General features: G+C 29.2%; 1 protein-coding gene across 2 annotated transcripts; it reads left to right on the top strand.

Annotated features, from left to right (window-relative positions):
• The first annotated feature begins 3,702 nt into the window (after positions 1-3,702).
• LOC108489882 (probable protein arginine N-methyltransferase 3) lies at positions 3,703-8,686 on the top strand. Of its 2 annotated transcripts, none has more exons than XM_017794600.2 (7): positions 3,703-4,137; positions 5,079-5,624; positions 5,709-5,806; positions 6,176-6,254; positions 6,332-6,592; positions 6,863-7,030; positions 8,064-8,686. In XM_017794600.2, the coding sequence occupies exons 1-7, from the start codon at positions 3,832-3,834 to the stop codon at positions 8,499-8,501; spliced, it is 1,896 nt and encodes a 631-aa protein (XP_017650089.1). In that variant the 5' UTR covers positions 3,703-3,831; the 3' UTR covers positions 8,502-8,686. The 2 variants fall into 2 exon arrangements, with proteins under 2 accessions (XP_017650089.1, XP_052885076.1); XM_053029116.1 differs by lacking the exon at positions 3,703-4,137 and adding an exon at positions 4,567-4,744.
• Positions 8,687-22,217: the final 13,531 nt, after the last annotated feature.

The following is a 22,217-nucleotide window of genomic DNA, read 5'->3' on the forward strand; positions in this document are numbered from 1 at the left end:
CAGAGATCTCCTGCACCTCTGTTGTTGCATGCATCTAATTTTTTGTTATTAATTATTAATTATAAAATATTTATGTTTAGTATTTATAGTTTTGGATTAATATTTTATATGAATGTAATTTTTTTGTTTTTATAATTATTTTAAAATTAATTTGTTAGTAATTTAGGACTATGTTAAAATTTTCTATGTTTGTAATTATTTTAAAATTAATTTAAATACTTATACCTAATAAAACCGAGTATTAAAATAACTTTATAATATTACCAACTTTCATCAACTATATAATCCACAAGTTTGCCTTAAATATAAATGTCCACATCTTTCATATGTTATTAAAATGCATACTTTATCCGGATGAAGTATGTATTAGCAGATTCACTAATATGATTATATATATATATATATATTTACGCATGTATCACATTACAAAAACAAAAATTTAAATACTTATACCTAATAAAACATGTATGTCATTACAATAATAGTTATTTTCCAAATAACATATTGTTTTATAATTTTATTTCTTATTTAATATTTTAATTTAATTTTAATAATGCATACTTTATCCGGATGAAGTATGTATTAGCAGATTCAGTAATATTTCTAGTGTTTTGTATTTTAAGCAACAGAAGTTCCTGTGGACCCAACCATTTTCCGCCTCTGAGATAGGCACGATTAGTCGCGCCTCTGAGAAAGGCTCAACTAGTCGCACCTCTGACATAGGCACAATTTATATTCGTATCTATACGCGGGTCATACTGATCCGAAAATAAAAAAAATCATATTTTATTTAAAAAACAAAAAAAAATTAATATAAAAAATTGAATCGCGCCTGTCAGATAGGCGCAAATGAGAAAAACAACCCATTTTAGTAAATAATCAGTGACAACTTATTTTAGTAAATAATTTTTTAAACTATTTCAAAAAAACTCAGTAAAATATTATTTAATTAAGTAGAAAGTGAAGGTATAAATTATGATTTGTTGTATTTTAAAGGAAAATTAGGTTTAAATATGGGAATCAATATTGTTAGAAAAGTTAGTCACACCTCATCCCTCAAAATAAAAAATTTTCATTTAATTCCTTCATAATTTATAAAATTTTAAACTAATAATAGTAAAATTTCACTTTAACCTCTCAAAAATGATAAAATTTTAATTTAATCCTCTAAAATTATAAAGATATAAACTATTAAATGATAAAATTCCTTTTAGAGATTTATCACGAAATTTAATTTTCCATTATGATATGATATTATCTTAACCATGATATGTATAAATATTAAAATTAAGTTGTGAGTTGTAACTTTACACGCTTTTCTTGACATGAAATTGTACCCAAAATCTCAAACATTTCAATTAACCCTACACCATTTTCAGTTAAACTTTAACCAAAGCGAACCCAACACAATCTTATGTGAATTAAAGAAATTACAAATAGTAAAAGATTATATTCATGTTAAAGATGGCATTCCATAAGCATTAAAAATATTCTGAAGTAACCTTAATTAGAGAAAGTACAAATAGTAAATGATTAGTTTCGTGTTTAAGCATTCTCTATAATGCAATGCTTGAACACTTACGGAATATTCTTGAACATTAACCAAATCATCTATGATTTATTCCTTCTATAAATCCTATAGAACATAATTGGATCAACTGCAGTTAAAGTTTAATTAAAATAGTTGAAATTTTTTATCTGACAATGAATTAAAGCTTCGCTATGGTAGAGAAAAATAACTTCGTACGTTGACTTTTAATTGAATTAGTCTAGAAGATTTTTTTTCTTATATGGGCAACGCTTACATGTTTTGTTAAAGACTAAGATTGAATATGAATCTAATTATTTATGATTTATACCTTCTCTCATTCTTACGAGATAAGATTAAGTTAGCTTCAGTTGAAGTTTGATTGAAAGGGTTGGAGTTTGAAAGTGGTGAACAAAAATACTTTATATATAATATAAGATTGATTCAATTCTTAAAAAACTGGTTTCAGCCAGCTACTAACAAGTTTGTTTGATGTTGTAAGCTAGTGTACAGTATTTGTATCAACGAAAGATTAACAATTTCATATTCTACAATTTTCTCTCTGTTGTTATTATTATTGTTATTATTCTTTTAGATTTTACTTTGTTCTTTCATGGTTGTATATATAGAGAGCTTTTCTGGTACATTTAACTAAGGAGAAAATAAATAAGAAAATTAATGAATTTATATCAAACAGATGAAGAACGCTAAAAATAACTAGAAACAGTAAAATCGGTTCTTAAAAATGTTGTAAAATTATGGGAAATTAAGGAGCACGATATTTGAATTCTAATGAACCACAAATCACAGTTTTTTTTTAAAAAAAAATTCTGTTCGTAATCTATAAAAGAATCTAAAAACTTTTATAAATGAACCCAGAGACAATCCGCTTCGCTACTGGGTTCCTTTCTTGTTTGGAGTACTTGTAACCAACATTGTGAACGGAGGACGAAGAAGAAAAATTGGCTTCTTTATTGGTTAAGTTTTGAAAAGAGTTTCTGTTTAAGTTATTTACTAATGATAATGGAACCCTTGAGTCTGGAATAATGAAAAATGTACAATTTGTTGAAGTTTATTTGCATTTTCTTAGTTAGTAAACAAACAAGATGAAAGAATGAAAAAAATATATATGTTTTTGAAAGTTTTATTGTTACAAATATATGTTTGGTCAATTATAATGTAGAGTAAAATTAAATGAATAATCAAATAAAACTCATACATTGCATTCACACACGATGGGATTGCAAATCCAAGTATTATTGTTGTGTATAATGGGACTCGAACCTAAGTGCTTAAAGAACAAGACTTCTTACTTAACAAACAAGCCAATGCCTCGTTGGCAAATAAAATAGTTGAATAGAAAAAAAAAAGATAAAATTTGAGAAGGAGATTCAAAGTTATACGATGTGTGCTTATTTGATTTTGGTTTTAAAAATTAGACAAAATAACTTTTAATCCTCATGTGTGACATAAGTGTTTATTGGCATGCCGTGACAAAATTTTTACGTACCATATTGTGATTTGTCATCTTTCACACCTTTAACATTGTTAGGTTCAAATACCACAGAAATAATCTCTAAATGTTAAAATCAATATTTTAAAAGTGCATGTATCACAGCAGAACATTTGCAAAAGTACAAGGATCTTATTGTATCATATTATTCAACTTAATTAATAATTTTAAAATATAAACATATTTATACAAACACATTTATGATATATTTACATATACTAGTTATATATATAATATATTTTATTAAAACTAAAATTTTATTTATAAATATATAAAAATTTAAAAATATCAACAAACTTAAAATAGAGCACATACTAATGTTTGAATAAAAAATAAAATTTTAATATTAATTAGAACTTGTTCATAAACAGGACCAGATCCACTCCATACCAAAAAACTTTTTAAGCACAATCTTGTTTTCTCACTGTCTCATAAGCTGTTTTCATTGTTGAAAAAATTAAATAAAATTTCAAAAAATTTTGTTAATATTTTTATAATTAAATTTGAATCTAAAAATATTTTCTATTAATTAAATTAGTTTAGTATCAGATCAGCTTAAGACATAAAAAAATCATTGTCTAAGACCAGCCCAAATTGAGCCGGGCCTCCCATGGACAGCTGTACAATTTACCTCACAAACAAGGTAGGGCTTGGGCCGTATGTCTCAAGAAAAGAGGCCCCTATCGTATCTAAAGGCAGACAGGTTTTGTTAGGGTTTCTGTTTTTCCGGCACAGGGTTTAAGGTTTCTCGCTTTCTCTGTCTTTCTATTTTCAGTAATTGAAGAAACTAATGTCGAAGAACCTGATGGAAACCGAAGAAACCAATCGATTAACTCGAGCAGAAGAGGAAGAAGAAGAAGATGATGATGAAGACAGTAGGGAAGCTTGGACTGAAGAAGAAAATGAAGAAGATGGTGATGAAAATGACGAAGATTTAGAGTTCCTCTGTTTGTTCTGTGATTTCAAGTACAGTTCATGCGATTCCCTGTTCGACCATTGTCGTTTAACTCATTTCTTCGACTTCAATGGAATCAGAAAAGATTTGGGATTGGATTTTTATGGTTCATTCAAGCTAATCAATTGTGTTCGTTCTCAGGTCAAATCCTAATCTCGGTTACTTTTTCTTTATTTTTTCTCCATGTATGATTTTTTGAATAATTGTTAATTTTATTATTTACATTCTGTTATCGGGAAAAATTAGAAAATGAATATTTAAATATTTTTAGAGGATAAAAAACGATACATTTGCTTCTATATAGAATAATAATTAGGTTAGAATTGGTTTTATGTTTTAGTTTAATCAACTATATTTTTTGCTTTCTGCAGATTTCTTTTATTATAGCCAGGGTGAAGCCAGAACAATTTTTTTAGGAGCCCAATGAAATTTTAATTTTGTAAGGATTAAATCGAATTTTTATAACTTTAGGGGGCCAAAGTGTAATTTTACCTTTATTAATTTAAAATTTTAAAAAAATTTCAAGGGGGTAAATAATAATTTTCCATTTTAGGGGGCCAGTGCCCCTGTCACCCCCTAGATTCGCCTCTGATTATAGGAAATTAGCCATTGTTAGAAATAGCAAAAGAAAGAACTGCATTATTTTTTGCCTTAGTTCGAGATTCTGTTAGGCAGCCAAGAAATTTGTTGGAAACACAGAATATAGAGAAAACGGAAGTTAACTGATTTGGTTATCATTTGATAGATGGTACATATATACTCAATTTCTTTTTTAAAAAGAAAATAATTGTCTTTTCAATTATAATTTAATGAGAAATCCAGTATTCCAGTTTCTAGGATGTTAGGTTCAGCAAAATCTTTACGCTGTGGTATTGTTTTTATTATGAAAAACAAGTTTGTGGGAACCCAGTTATGTTTTATTCAGATTGGGCGCCAGACTACTTTTTCTATCATCAAAGGATCCCTCTCATAATTTTTTAAGAGTTCAGATGGGGGTGATATGATGTGTAGCTGTTTCAGCAAGCTAATATTTAGCGGGTCGTATATATATTGTTTTACATTTCTTTTGACTGACTTACCAGGTAGCAGATAATAGATGTTGGAGTTGCGGAGTCCGCTGCCAGTCTAAGCAAGATCTACAAAGTCATTTGCATCCATCTGTCAATACAAAAGATGTTAAGCTTCTTTTGGAAGACGATAAGTATCTCAATCCTTTCATGCAAGAAGATTCACTGCTTTACAGTTTTGACGGAGGTGAAGAAGATGAAGATGAATGTAACACATCATTTGAAAAAGAGGATATTGTTAAGGATTTTGGTAGTGTCTGCATTGATGACGACGATACTGCAGAAGAGACTGAGTTAAATGCCGAGACCTATAACAAAGATAAAAAATTTGTTATGGCATGTCCCAATGGTCATTTGAGCTTGGCAAGTTCTTCTAAGAGAATAACAGAAAATGGAATGGATTATGGAGAAAGTGCTAGGTCAGTAGAAAGTGAGCCGAAGGATAAGCAATCTAGAGTTTATATTGCAGATGTTGTTGAAAAGGATATTAAAAAGGTCAACGATAGTTATTTTGGGTCATACAGTTCATTTGCAATCCATAGAGATATGATAAGTGACAAGGTATAAAGATTACTTCTTTTACTTCAATTGAAGCTTTGGAAGGTTTGACTAGCAATTTGATGCACATATCTTTTGGTGCTACAGATAAGAACAGATGCTTATAGGCAAGCTTTATTGAAAAATCCTTCTCTCCTGAATGGTGCAGTTGTTATGGATGTAGGCTGTGGTACTGGCATACTAAGGTAACATTTTCCATCCAGTTTCCTTCTAAGTTTTATTTAACTATAAATGTTTATTTTATTTGTTCAAATCAAATGTTTAAACTATGTCATGTGCAGTCATGGACCACCCCACTGTAGCATTTGATATTAGTCTATACCATTGAATCCTCTACCATGTCTTATGCTTATAGCTTCCATTTTATTTTAGAAAAGTTGTCCATTTTCCTATTATATGAGTATCCATGGATCATTGTGATGAAAATTTATTGTTTCTGCTTTGATGGTTGTGGTTCATACTATATATGGCTTCAACAGATAGACTCTTCTTTAGAAATAGTAAACATACCAATGTTGCCAGGTTTCTGATTTTCAAGTTCTCTCTTTTATCAGTCTCTTTGCAGCTCAAGCAGGAGCATCAAGGGTAATTTCCATTGAAGCTAGCGAGAAGATGGCTACAGTGGCAACTCAGGTGAATTTATTTAGGCTGGTAGTGTTGAAAAGGCCGTGTGATTAGCTTCTTTTAATTTTTTATTTTGTTAATTGCAGATTGCAAAGGACAATGGCCTTTGGCGGAGTAAAACTGACAGTGAAGGTAATAAAAGTTGTACCGGTGTAATTGAAGTGGTTAATCGTATGGTTGAGGATCTCGATAAATCCATACAAATTCAACCTCATAGTGTTGACATATTAGTAAGTGAATGGATGGGATACTGCCTCTTATATGAGTCCATGCTCAGTTCAGTGCTCTTTGCAAGAGACCGATGGTTGAAGCCTGGAGGGGCAATACTTCCTGATACAGCAACTATTGTGAGTCGTTTACAATATTTCACTTGTCCGTATAGATTATAACTTCTTTGTTAGTCAGCTTGGGTGTGAATACCGGGTACAGTCATGTGTTTGACATGGGAATTTTCATTTTTCTGTGTTTTTACATGTATGTGGAGGATCTTTGGAAGGTTATATCCCTTCACCTGTTTTTGGATATGCATTGGACATGGGTACTTAATGAAAATTGAATAGTTGGAGTGACATAGACTAACTTTGTTTACATTTTTTCCTCTTTTATTTCCATTTTAGTTTGTTGCTGGATTTGGAAAGGGTGGTACCAGTCTTCCGTTCTGGGAGAATGTTTATGGCTTCAATATGTCTTATATTGGAAAGGAAGTTGTTGAAGACGCCGCTAAATTTCCTATTGTTGACATTATTAATCATCATGATCTAGTAACCAATGCTGCTGTGCTTCAGGTTAGTGACTTCTATAGTCTTATGTTTGTGCCTTTACAATTCTTTTGAAAAATAAGTAAATAAAAATATGCAGGTCTTAGTAGGTTGTACCTGTACAAGGCAATTCTTCTTTTGTTTCTTTAGCAAGAAGTTTTAGTAGACTAGTCTGCTGTAGAGTAGTTCCTAGCTAAAAGGAAAAATAATAAAGTTGCTTATATATTGCTTCTGTCTTGACAAATAGGTGGACAGTTTCATATCTGGTTTTTATATCGTTGAAGTGATTTGTCTAATTCCTAGTCTTGAATCGACTTGGAATTCGTTATTGACAAGTTCTGCATGTATCTTGTGTTAGGGTCAACATATAAAAGGATTCCTGAAGTTTCAGCTATAATTTTTTTTTCCTTCAATATTTTGACAATTTAAGCGGCTTGACTTTTGCTAATGATCCGTGGTAGGAGCATGTGACCAAGCTTCTATATGGTTGGCCAATCCACCTTTACTGAAAATTTGTCTGTCTTTTACTTAGATAGGCCAGGGTAGAAGCATATTAGTTAATTCAGAAGGAATGTTAATTCAGTTGATTAATCCAAGATTTTCCAAGTTTTCCTGTGAAATGTTTTATGCATGCATAAGTTTGTTAGTGCTGTGCCCAACCTGTCTTAACAACAACTTTTTTATAAAATCTGTCTTACCTTTCCCACCATTTTCTTTTCATTCTTTTCCTGATCCCCATATTAATTAATTCGGTTTAAGAAGTTCTGCTTTGCATTTTTACCTCTTTTCTTTTTAAGTGTTTTAGGGGCTTGTCTGGAACAACATGCTTTGGCATTGAGCCGAGAGTTTCATTACATGTACATTATGATGGCTAACCATAAATGCTGTCAGCTAATATTTTGCGACTTATTGTTATAAGATTGGGATAATATATTGATACTGACTATAAAAACCAAGCAGCCTTAGCTCATGTCCACTTTGTATCCTTTTTGGTATTATCCTAGATTTCATTGAGTATGATATATGTATTTGGGTTGTGACTGACTGTGTTTTACTTCAGAGCTTTGACCTTGCAACCATGAAGCCTGATGAAGTAGATTTCACTGCAACTGCTGAGTTGGAAGCAAAGAATGATACTTTGGATCATAAGGCAACCGCATGTTATGGGGTTGTTTTGTGGTTCGAGACAGGATTCACCAGCCGATTCTGCAAAGAAATGCCAACTGTTCTATCTACATCGCCATATACCCCTAAAACCCACTGGTCACAGACGATCCTCACTTTTCGAGAACCAATTTCAGTGGCATCAAGCAAGTTCACTGCAGATGGATCTGCAGCTGTTGGAACAGATGCTTGTCCGGCTTCAAAAATTCTTTTGCGAATCAGCATTGCCCGTGCAACACAGCATCGGTGCATTGACATATCCCTCGAAACTGCTGGAGTTGGCTCCGATGGTCTGAAACGCAGTTGGCCAGTGCAAATGTTTAATTTAACATAATAAGTTATCATAGAAAGCGTATTTTCCTACGTTTATTTTTGGTGGAAGAATGTAGAGTTAGCTAAGAATTCAGGCTAATGCTAGTAATATTGCTTCATTTATTTCCTGAGAATCATTTTTATCCCTTTTATGGTGAAAGTTTGAAAGTTCAGTATCTTAAGCATACGATACCAAGCTCTTCTAAATTCGTGCTTTGCATTCAATTATTAGTCACTTCACCCATCTGTTGTCTAATGAACGGGCTACTCACTTAGGCCCGACTTGTTTGAGCTAACCCTTGTACTAAGATTGTTTTCAACTAGGGCTGACCCGAATTATTATTTTAATAATTTTAATAATTTTAATAATTTATGTTTTTGTAATAGTGAAAATGGGCTCCTTGAGTCGCCTTGGTTTTTTTTTCTCCTCAAATTCACTTATTCCTCATTGTGTAAATAAACTATAAGCAATAACCAATGTCTAACTGTGTAGCGGATTCGTCCACAGACAGGAAAAGACTGTTAAACATCTCATCGGATATCTCGCCAGACCATACCAGAGCTCTGCCTAAGACCACGATTATGCCAAGCTCAAGCGTTATCATTTATCATTAATATATCAAGTCATATAATTAACTCAAACAACTTCATCATATCAAGTCATATAATTAACTTAACGGGATACTTATAATTGAATGATAGCCTGGAAACTAAGGGAGGATACTTGGCTTACACATGTCTCTCTTAAATACTTCTTAACGTCAATGTCTCTCTTAAATACTTCTTGACAAAGGATATCAATATTAATAATCTCTCTAACTTCTTCGACTATTCAAACACTCTTTTTCCTTCTCCATATTTAATCCATCCTATGGCTTGATTCATTGAACCTTCTTCAGGAGTTAGTTGGTAAGTTTGGATTGAACATAACTTATAATGCCCTATAAGCTTTAAGGCAAGGATTCAAGTCTAATCATGTGTAATGCGAATTGTTTGTCTTTTTAGGCACCCGATGAGGTGCTACCATTTTGTGAACATATTGCTTTCTTAGGCTCTTAGTAAAGTTAGGAGACAAAACCCCCCATTAAAATTAATATTGACTCTTGAGGGGTTTATTAACTTTCGATGGATATGTCCTTTGCAAATTTTTCCAACAAAGTCGATCTTCTCTCAATAAAAATTCAAATTTAAGTATGATACTACCTTGTCTATTAAAAGAGATTAAAATATTGAAAATATTTTTATATTTATAATTATACTTTAATTAGAAAAGAATGTAATTGTTAAATATAAAAGAAACTATCCTATTTAATTTTATTTTAAGTACGCATTTTCAAGTTTTTCTTAAATGGGATTGTTTTAATGGTTTACCTTTTGACATAGCACAATAAGTTCTAGTTTTATTTGATTCAAAAGGAAAAAGAACTGTAATATCAATATCAATATATTTTAATTGTTAATGTTTTGTTACTTTGCATTAATAATTAATTTTATGGTTTAAATCATAGTTGAAGTGATACGTTGCTAAGTTTTTGTTGAAAATTATTAAAGATTATTAGTGCTAATTACAATTCACAACTATAATATCAGTTGCAATTTAAGGAAAAATTGTCAGAATATAATTTCACTTATTAGATTCGCTTTGTTTGACCGGAAATTTAATTGTTGATGTTTCAAGAATTTTTAGCCCCACATGTGTGTGAGAAGAGGTACTCATTGGTCGGCCCATGTAATGTATTTAGACAAATTTTTTAAGCTTAGATTTTATCTGAAAAATGAGTTTTTTTTTCTAAACTTAACCCAAATTAAGAAAAGTAATTTTGGACCCTACTTGGCCCACCTATATTTGATCTTTTAGATTAATTTTATTTAATTTTTAAAATATAATACATAAAATGCAATAAAAACATTAAAATAAAAGTTTTTTAACACATTAAAATTATTTATATTAAAAACATTACCATAATATTTTATTATATTAAAAACACAAATAAATATAATAAATATTTAGTGTATTAAATATAATTTTAAAATTTTATATTTTGAGTTGGGTTATTTAGTTGGGTAAGTTTTTTTTTTTTTAAGTTTTGGGTAATGAGTTTAATTGTTATCGGATTAGTGATTTAATATAAATATATATAATTAATATAATATTGTCTTATAACATAATATTCAGGTCGAGTTGGGTCAGACTCGAGCCAAAAAATCTTGAACAATGCTCGATTCATATAGAAACGGGCCTTAAGCTTTACTCAAGTTATTTTTTAGGCCTCGTATTTTATCCAAATCTTTCTATATTTTAGATAGACCTTCGAGCTTGGACGGATAGCTCAGTCCATGAGCTAAGAATGAAATACGCCATGCAACACCATTTTTTTTATTAAGTATATATCTATTTCATAATACTAAGTAATGAGAATTTTGAAAAGATAAAAAGAATGGCGACGTGGTGTAAATAAAGAAAAAGGAATGAAAGAACATTGAATATCAATGTCTAAAATAATTGTGTAATAGGTTGTTTAAGACATATTGCATTCATAAGTTAGACCTTGAGGAAATCTTTTAGGGTGGATTCAAATGGACGGTGCGTTTACTTGTAGTTAATATAAAAATAGTGATGGCGATAGGATTAGATGTTGTAACAATACTGTAGTGTGAGACAAAAAGTAAGCTAAACGCACCCCACTGCACATCCAACCTCACCCTTAATGTCATTGCAGTAGTTGTAGATCATGTAGTTTTTCTACACCCATTGCAACCTTTGCTGAATCCATCTCTTGAGAGAACCATCCATTGTTTATTGAACCTTCCAAACCCCTTGTGGTTCGGTGGTCAGCATTCCACAAGCTAGAGTAAATTCTCATGGGTTGGTTCTTAGGAAATGGGACACCATGTTTTTGAACTCTCTAACAGGAAGGAACATACCAATATAAAACACTTGGTCAACCAATCAATCAATCAACTTGAAAACAGAAATCTAGTGGGGGGTTTGTTGTATGACACTTAGATGATACGTTGGGGATTCCAGAGGATGGAATTATGGAAATCTGCAGTTGGGTCAAACCAGAGATAGAATTGTTGTTCTCTGTTACCCTTGCCTTGACTGACCACATTTGTGTGAAGAATGTAATGGTCACCACGTAGATTTCCCAGGACTCCGAAATCAATTTCATCCCATATTGATCCTTTCGAAGATAGCTGCAATTCCAAACAGTTAACGTAAAAGCCACTGCATGCGGTCTGTTAATTATGAATTCCATTAAAAAACATAGGAGGATTATTATTATTTATATATATTACTGATTTTCAAAAACAGAAAAAAAATTACTATCACAAATATTTGATTTATCCGTTAAACAATTGCCGGAATTTTTTAATAAATAATAAGAAAGTATTTTATCATTTTAAATTATATAAAATTTATAAAAATACACTTAATTAAATTTGAATTTCTCAAATAAAATTATAATTAATTTTAACTAATTTATTACATAATTTTTTCATACATATCATAAATACGCCATAATATAGAATTTATTACTTATTTTCAAAAAAGTGTATATATAAAATATATATATATTACTAAAGTATGCTTACTCTTTAGTCTTTACACTTCATAAAAAAACATATTAAAATTTTAAATATTATATATGATATATATAATTATTTAATTCTCAAATAAATAATTTTAAATTTTAAATTTTAAATTATTTGAAAAAATATGCAAACATGAAAATTGAAATATGATAGAAAAATCAAATAATTAAAAATTATCATGTCACAAAGAAACATAATATATATATATAAACATATAAAAATATTTAAAATGAATTATTAACATAAAAATAATCAGTTAATATTTTTAGTACTTACAATGTACTTTTTTATTCCATAAGAAGTCTTAAAAACTATCATATATCTCTTATTTTTAAAATATTTTTTAATATATTATTATATTCTTATAAGACATTTATTTACTTGTGACTCTATTTATGAAGTCTAAAACTTCACTAATAGTATACCAAATTTTTTCCTAAATAATTATGTAAATTTATAATACTTTACACATGAAAATATAATGAGAACACGATATGAACACTTAATTTTTAAAATTGAATTAACATATTAAATCGTGCATAATTATGTTATGAATTAAAACATGAAAAAACAAATCAAATATTATCAAAATTAAAAATACAATAATAAACTAAGATAAAACACAGAAAAAGTAACGGAACTATTACTCACATGCACGAAAGTGCCAAAATTTACAAAAAATAATATATAAACATTTATATAAATTTATAATCTTCTATATTTAAGAATTATAATAGACAAAGAATTATAACATAAGTTATAATGTTTTAGATAAAAAAAAGGCATAATTTAAAAAAAAACACTTAACGTTTGGGGGCTTTTGGTTTTGTGCCCTTAACATTTTTATTTTTTGATTGATACCCTCAACGTTACGATTTTTTAAGAAATTAGCCCAATTTTAACGGTCAACGTGAGTTGACCGTTAATCAAACAGTTGGTCAACATAATAACCCATGTGGCATGCCACATAATTGCATGACATCATAGATGACGTCATCTATTTAACAAAAAAATTTCTCTCATTTTCTCTCTTGCCAAACACATGATTGCTGCCATTTTTTTCTCTCATTTTCTCTCTTGCCAAACACTATTTTTCTTCTTCAAAATATATGGTTGGCAACCTACTAAGTTCCTGCTCTTTCAACCTTTCAACTTGCTTAAAGACATCCCATTGAAACCAGGTGATGGTATCTTCATCTGTAAACACTCTAACCCTACCAAACCCCCCACTTCTGATGGAAACAAATTAATTTCATTTGCAAAAAACTTCAAATTCCTTAACCAACTTAACGCCCCAACCGATTTCGGAATCAAATTGAATACATTCTTGTACAAATAAAGCCCGTCCACGGACTCCTTCAAGTCCCCCAATATAGAAAACTCCATGCTTTTCCCGGAAACATCGAGAACCAAGTCTCCATCGATACAATCATTGCTACGGTCGTTGTTTTCATCGTTGCCATCGACGGCGACGGTTTCGGTTGTGCTATTAGAGTCATTATCGTCGGTGTTGTTTTCGTCTTTAGGTTGGTTGGGTTTTTGGTCAAAATTCTCTAGGAGGTTGTCAATGATATCGGTGGAACCGGGGAGCTGCATTGAGGTTGGGACGCTAAAGCTATAATTTTAGAGATGAGGAATTGAAAAAGAGAAGAAGAAAAGAGGGGATTGGGCGAGAGAAAAAGGGTTGGAGACAGGAGTATGAAGAAGGGATCTGTTTGGTAGGAGGGAAAAGCATAGGGCAATTGGCGAGAAAGTTGAAGGAAATTGAAGGGAAGGGAGTAGAGAGAGAAAACAAGTTGGAAGGAACTGCTTCCTTGGCTTTTTTAGTAGAAAATGAAAGCGAAACCCAAGAATTTAGAGGAACTAGTACTTCTATAGTTCAATTTGTTCTTTCTTATCTGTTTAATAATTCTTTTTATTTTATTCCTCATTCGTCAAATGCAAATTTATTTATATTTTTGTTGTTATGCTAAGGGATCTATTTTTGTGTTTTTATGTTCAAAAATGGTGTTTGGCAAGAGAGAAAATGAGAGAGAAATTTTTTTCTTAAATAGATGACGTCATCTATGATGTCATGCGCTTATGTGGCATGCCACATGGGGTATTATGTTGACCAACTGTTTGATTAAAGGTCAACTCATGTTGACCGTTAAAACTGGGCTAATTTCTTAAAAAATTGTAACGTTGAGGGTTCCAATCAAAAAATAAAAAGGTCAAGGGCACAAAACCAAAAGCCTCCAAACGTTGAGGGTTTTTTTTGCAATTATGCCAAAAAAAAACTCAAACATCATACAAAATATTATGTAAGATATAGATGGAAAAAAAAGTGTTTTTTCCTATTTTTCCAATTTAATATTGGTCAAAATAAAATAATAAACAAATAACAGTGGATTGAGTCTTAGTTCGATTAATATCGGCATTCTTGCTAATGTAGGAGGATGTGTGCTAAAGTACGTTGAAGCGTATTATCCTCCTATTTATGAGTTGGGGAGGGACTATGGATATTTCTAGGCATTGTGTCAAAAGAGTAAATATGATCAGAACCTATAACGAGATACTTATTAAAAAAATCACAAAATATTTAAGATAACCTTAGCCCTAAGTTTGATAACCATATTAACTTTTACTTAATATAAAATTTTAACAAAAAATGTTGAATTTGATAAATAGATAACTGCTTAAAAATATTAAGTTGATTTTATTTTTAAAATCTTATTTTGAAATAAATAATTTTCTCATTTTATTAAAAATTAAACTATTTAAAATTTATCTTTAATTACTTTTATACAAAACTAGTAATATCATATTAATAATATTAAAATTATGAAATAATGAATTTTCAAGAATCAAATAAAATAATTATATTCTTTGCATAATTTTACAAATATATCAAATAATTTTATAATATAAATTTAGTGCTTATAAAATTTAGTACTTTCAACAGTTAATTTTTGGTTTATCAAATACATTCTAAATCAATGACTTATGTTTGCTTGATTGTGAAATAAAATTTCCTATGTTTCGATTTTGATAAATTGAAATAAACTTTTTTACCACAATTAGATTTGTGATAAAATAAAAAATAAAAACTTTTTTTTACTTATATGTCTATCAAATCAAGAATGAATTTTCATGTAATTTATTAATTTAAATTCCATTTCATAAAAATGCAAAGTAATTAAAGACAAGGGCTTTTATGAATATAAATTAAAGAAAAGATGCTTATTTAGGTATAAAAACACTATTAGGGCTTATTTAAATAGGTCATTATAGTTTAAGGGATTTTAAATAAATAAACCTATTATTTATAATAATATAGAAGCCACAGTTTTATGAAGCAAATGATCTTAATAAAAATATATATTTATAACGGAAAACTATTGAAATCTCCGGGTTTGAAAAAAAAAAACTATTTAAAATACTCACTTACCTTTAAGGTTTACTGAAAATCTACTAATTCGCCAAGGTTTATCTATAAAATGAATTTTTTAAAAATAACTTTGCTTTTTATTAATTATTATATTATTATTTTTGTTAAATCTAATTAGTTTTTAAAGAAACACCTTCTATAGTTTTCATCCATTAATTTAGTATAATGTCTCATCCATAATAATTTACGTTAATTACATTTTTATTAATGGATAATACTATACTAAAAATATAGAATAATGTTTAATATAATTTAGTATTGAATTTATCCATTGCAAAACAGGAATTGATGTAGTAAATTAATGGAAAATTTATATTAAATTATTAAGTTATATTCAATATTAAATTTTAAAATTTTTATTCGAACATATTATTAACATATTTTGAATATTTAAAATTTTACACTTTTTTTTAATTTGCCATCTAAGCTTTTTTAATCCATTTTAATACTTGGACTTAACACTTTTTCTAATTTGATAACAATTTTTTTTCAATTTGGTACCTGATCTTGACACTTTTTACCTAATTTGGTACCTAACCTTTTTTATCCAATTTGACTCCTAAATTTGTAAACTGTTATACAAATTACTCCAATATACTACTAATGTTTTTTTATGAGGTAGTAAAAAATAATGTATGACCAACATGTAGTAGACAATATAATGAATTTTTAATTTAATTTTTAAATGTATTTTAAATGTTCAATTCCTTTTAATTTAATTTAATTTTTTAATTTAATATAATGAATTTTTTTTATTTTGAATTTTTAAGACTATTGTTTTTTTCTTCAATATCTATTCCTTAAGCATATCTCAAAGCACAATTCTTGAACATGGATTTCCTATGATACTAAAGAAAATTTTGCGGAATTGAGGGAGTTGTGAAGACCAGGACATGTTTTAAGCATTTGGTCCCTTTTGAATCATTCGCATCACTAACAGTCAAGGTAAAAATAAAATTTGAGCATATTGTTTAGCAGAGCATAAGAAACCTCAAATAAATGCAAACATTCTTGCAATTAAATTCAACCTTATGTGTCACATGTTGGTCATACATTAACTATTCATGTTCTCTCATAAAAAATTAACCATTCCACATAGTGCTATGGAGTAATTTGTATAATATTTGATAAGTTTAAGCACCAAATTGGACAAAAAAAATCTTAAGTACCAAATTAAAAAAAGTGTCAAATTTAGTGCTAAATTAAATAAAAAAGCTTAACCACCAGATTAAAAAAAAAACCTTAAATACCAAGAAAAAAAATCAAATTGGAATAACAAATGTTATACTATCACTTCTAAAACCAATGATAAAGCTTTTCTACCTATAAAAAGAAAAGAAAAATAAAAATCAATGCAATTAGAAAATTTTAAAGAAAATTAATTTTGGTTTTACTTGGATAAAAATCAAATTGCATACTAAATGGGAGATTACATGAAACATTAATTCTTGCTAAAAGAGTAAGTTTCTTCCTGAGTAGTCAAAATATTAATGCAAAGTTTAAAGGAACAGAAAAGAAAAAGAAAGGCATTTAATAATTAAGCAACATTATCTAATATATGGTGAATATATCAACATGCTTAGAGAATTGCTAATTATCCTTTAAAAATATATTAAAAGGCAAAATATTCATTTAATACTCTAAAAATAAAATATTAGTCAAATAATAAATAAAATAAATAAAGATTTAACAGTACTTATTTCATTAATTAATATTAAACATTATATCACACGTGGTGAAAAAAATACAATTTTAATAATGTGAAAAACACAAATATTAGAATACGTGAAAATTAATATAATATGAATTATTAATGTATTAAAATTTATATAAATACATAATATATTAAATACAATTATAATTTATAGAAACATTTAAATACGAAAATACACAAATCGACACATTTTAGTTTACAAATTCCAAATTCTCCAAAGTTCGATAATCAAGTTTTTTATTACATAAAGATTATTAGTGATTGAAGGGAAGGTCCAAGAGCCTTCCTTGAGGAACCCATGAAGGAACCCAAGCAACAGCAATACAAAGACATTGAATTGGAGATGGCTCCCTTCCACAATTATTAAGATGGTGAGCGAAATTGGAAGGTTGATATCGATGATCCCTGTAATACCCTGAAAATCTTTACAGTAATATATTATCCTTGATATAATAAAATAAGGAAATAAAGTGATAAAAAGGGAAGTTTTGAGTTATGGCAACATTGGGAAGTAAATTATGATATCTTGATTCAGGAAAGGACTAAATTGTAAAAGTTAGAAAAGTTTTGTTGCCTAAGAGTAAATACTCAAGACTTAAAGGGTTAAAGTGTAAATATGAAAAAGTTGAAGGACCAATAGTGTAAATATTTTAAGGGTAGAATGATCTAGAAACTAAGGAAAATGGATGAATTAGGACCAAATTGAATAAGTGAAGAACTATGAGGGACTAAATTGCAATTTTACCAAATTAAATGATGACTCAAGGATGGAATTCTAAAAGATCATGAAGGGCAAAATGGTCAATTAGTAAGAGAGAGAATTCTAGAATGTAATGATTATGTTAATGATATTTTAAATTAATTAATTAGATAAATATTATTTTATTAATATTTTATGAGATATTTAATATTATTTTATTATTATTTATTTAGTATATAAGGAAAGAAAGATGAAGAATTTTCATCATCTTTCCTTTCCATGCAAACTAACGTGAGAGAAAGAGAGGAATAAAGAAAGTTTTACTTTCTTTACAATTTGGTCCTTTACCAAAAATTCACCATTTTCACCCAAAATCAAATGAATTTCCATAGCTACCAAGAGAGAAAAATGTTAAGGAGAACATGGGGAGTTATAATATCAAGTTGGATTCAAGAAATAGAAGCTGGAGGAGAGAGAAAATCAAGTTAAAGATTGGTATCAAGAGAATAAGGTAAGTACATCAAGATTTCAATATGTTTTTAAGTTTGTTATTGTTGATAAATCATGGAAATAATGTTATAGTAGAGTTTTATTACATAAGGTCCTATGTTCTTGATATGTTAGTGAAGAGAAAATAAGAGAAAGTGATGAGAAATGGTGTAGAAAAAGAAAATAAGGGTGTTATAACATGGTAATTAATATCTTGCACTAAAACAGTTATGGACAGCAGCAGTAGTCTAACTTTGAAAAATCACCATAAATTTTATAAATTGAATTAGAAGATGAAAAAAATATGGAATTAAATCTTAATGAGTCTAGTTTCTCATAGAAGAAACAGTGTAAGCAATGAATTTGTAAATTTTGATATATAATGAATTTTGTGAGACAAGGTCAGAATGAATTTAGGTTCCCTGTTCAGACTTTGAAAAATAATAAAAAATGAAGAAAAATAATTAGAGGCTTAAATTTATATTTATAGAATCCTGAATGAGTCTAGTTTTATTAGAAACAAACTAGAACATCATTTGAATTCTGTAAAAGGAGATAACTAATTTTTAGTGAAGAAGGGTCAGAATTGTCAGACAGCAGAACAGGGTGACTTTAATGAATAAACTGTACTAATTGGCTAAACCAAAATTCTGAAAATTTTATGATAAGAATAAATGTGAGTCTAGTTTCAGGAAAAATTAACGGATATTAATTTAGAGTTCTGTAGCTTAATATATAAATAATTTAATGACTATGACGCAAATGGACAGTTTTGAATGTACATATAAGTAAATAGTGAAATTATTGATAATGTTACTTGTTGTATGTTATATAAATTAAGGATGTGGAATGGAGAGGAGGAGGAGGAAAATATGTATGAATATTCATCTAGCATGGCTAATTTGCATGTTTTAGGCTCAGAACTAAATTGAATAAAAGTAAAATTTTATGGGCAATTTTGTAAAAATGTAGAAATGACTAAATTGCATGAAATAGATTATTTTATTATTTAAATTACAAAAATTTAACGAAATTATCAATTTAGTTCAAGATCGGGGGAAAACATGTTTTAGGGATTAAATTGAAAAGTGTTGAAATTATGGAAAATTTTGATATTTTATAGAATTCATGGACTGTTATCAATATATATGAGAATAATAGTTGGAAATAAGGATTAAATTGCAAGAATTTTACTTTCCTGTCCCTAAGGATGAAATCGTCATTAATTAAAAGTTTAGGAGCAAAATGGTAATTTTGCCTAGAGCATTAATTAAATGTATTAGAATATGAAATGAATGAAAATGATGATCAAATTTATTTATAAAGATCCGGACGACACAAATATGAGACTTGATCATGGAAAAGAAAATATATCAGAATAATGAAATAATAAACACGAGCAATCAATGAGGTAAGTTCGTGTAACTTGAATTATATTCTTAAATTACTTGAGATTGTATGTTTTTGATATGAATATGATTTGAATGTTCATTGTATGAAAATTTATGAAACATTGATATATTTGATAAAATGGGAAGAAATCCCGTTTGAATGAAAGGAAAATTCGATGGATCTCGAAAAAGGAATTGACATAAAAGGATCTAGCCGGACGGGTGATCCTATCTGATATAGCCCTCCAGAAGAATATGTGTAAAATGGATTTAGCCGGACGGGTAATCCGAATTAGGGTCTGAATTGCTTTGGATGGTAATTCAGATCCAAGCTCATTAGAGTAATTGTCGTTGCGAGGATTTAGCCTTGGACTGGTAATCCCGACAATACTCTATGAGTTTATATTGAGGATTTAGCTGGACCGGTAATCCCGCCGCAAGGATGAGGTTCATGGAGTGTGCTCCACGATATAAAATGTGTAAGACCATGGTTGAAAGATACCATGGCAACTGATATAAAATGTGTAAGACCATGGTTGAAAGATACCATGGCAACCTGATATAAAATGTGTAAGACCATGGTTGAAAGATACCATGGCAACCTGATATGAAATGTGTAAGACCATGGTTGAAAGATACCATGGCAACGTGATATGAAATGAACAAGACCATGGTTGAAAGATACCGTGGCAACATGACGAAAATGAGTAAGACCATAGTTGAAAGACACTATGGCATCATGTCAAAGATAAATAAGACCGTGGATGGGAGACGCTCTAGCATCTGTTGAACAATTGATATTCAGGTAATATGTATCAGATGACGAATGGTTATATGAAATAATTATGAAGATAGATAAACGAAATAAGTATAAGTACATGAAATATAATTTATGTTAAGTTTGATATAAACTATTACCTAATAAATATACATAAAATATATGGAAATGATGGAGCATGAAATATTGATATAATGAAATGAATGATATATGCTTATGAAGAAACGGTAAGAGCATGATATGTTTCATGACATGTACATATATGATTATCTTTGATATGTTGATACAAGGAAATTATGTAATTGAGACTATTATTAAACTCAAGTGCGATATGTCGAGAAAATAGGTATATCAGTGTTGAATTTATATGAGATATGTGCAAGTATACTAACAATGTTGCTGTTTGATGCTTATACAACTGTCAAACTGTTGATTGAATGGTAATATATTTATTTATATGATGCATTGAATCGGTAAGTATTTAAATTTTTTTTTTAGTCATCTGTAAATGGTAGTAATGCTCCGAAACCCTGTTCTGGCAGCGGATACGGGTTAGGGGTGTTACAATCCCCAACACATTAGCTCTTATCCCATTACAAATACAAAGGGCAGCTTCAAGATCAGCCAACCCTCGAATCAGACTACAACATGGTTCGGTGGGCACACTACCGATCTCGACATTCACTAAATTAACATTATCTAATTGCTTACCTGTTCAAAATATAATTCAAAGATAAGTTTTGTCCACAAAAAATTAATTCAAAGATAACAATTATTTATTTATAAGAAACATATGAATTTTATAAGATTATGAAAGAGATAAATCTCAAACTATACATTAAATTTGATAGATTGTGCAATTTGATGTATGAACTTTAATTCAATGCAATTATATTCATGTACTATGTTCTGCCTTTCCAGTATTTTACTGGAGGCTACACCATGAATGGTTCCAAATCATACCAAGTTGTCATGGGTCTCTACCTCATGGTCTTATACCCATTTCCAATCAGTAATGTGTTAGTCTGGTTTACATTATAACTGTCCTACTAAAGGCTTCACAATGGTACAATTCTTATTACTTACTTACCCAGACGTGATTATATTCCTGATTGACATTCTTTTCATATCACAACTATACTTGCATTCTTACCAATCAATATTCTTCTCAACAAAATCATACATAGATAATCATAACACCTTTTTCATCATCACCATGATCATGCATTTACTGATCACTATAGATTTCATTACCCTTTATATATAAATAGTTCTACTTGAAGAGTTTATACAAGAGAGTTAGGGTAGAGACTCACTTGATTCTCACCTACTATAGTTCTAAACTCCAAACCAGATATCTCTCTCAAACTAGCAGCAACCACTGCTTACAGAACATAAGGTCACTATTACAACTCAATTACATACGATTTGTTATCATCTTAATCACTGATAACCCTTATGCAAAACCTTATCATTACAATCTTACTGTTCACATAACCTATTCAAACTTATTCTTTCAGAAGCATGCAGAGTTGAAATACTTACCCTGAGATGGAATAATCACTGATTAAACCCAGAATCATAGCTTTTAGTTTAGCGAGGAAGAGATAAAAAAGAATTAGAAAATAGTATTTTTGGA

The sequence above is a fragment of the Gossypium arboreum genome, chromosome 5 (genome assembly GCF_025698485.1).
Source record: "Gossypium arboreum isolate Shixiya-1 chromosome 5, ASM2569848v2, whole genome shotgun sequence".
NCBI classification, from domain to species: domain Eukaryota; kingdom Viridiplantae; phylum Streptophyta; class Magnoliopsida; order Malvales; family Malvaceae; genus Gossypium; species Gossypium arboreum.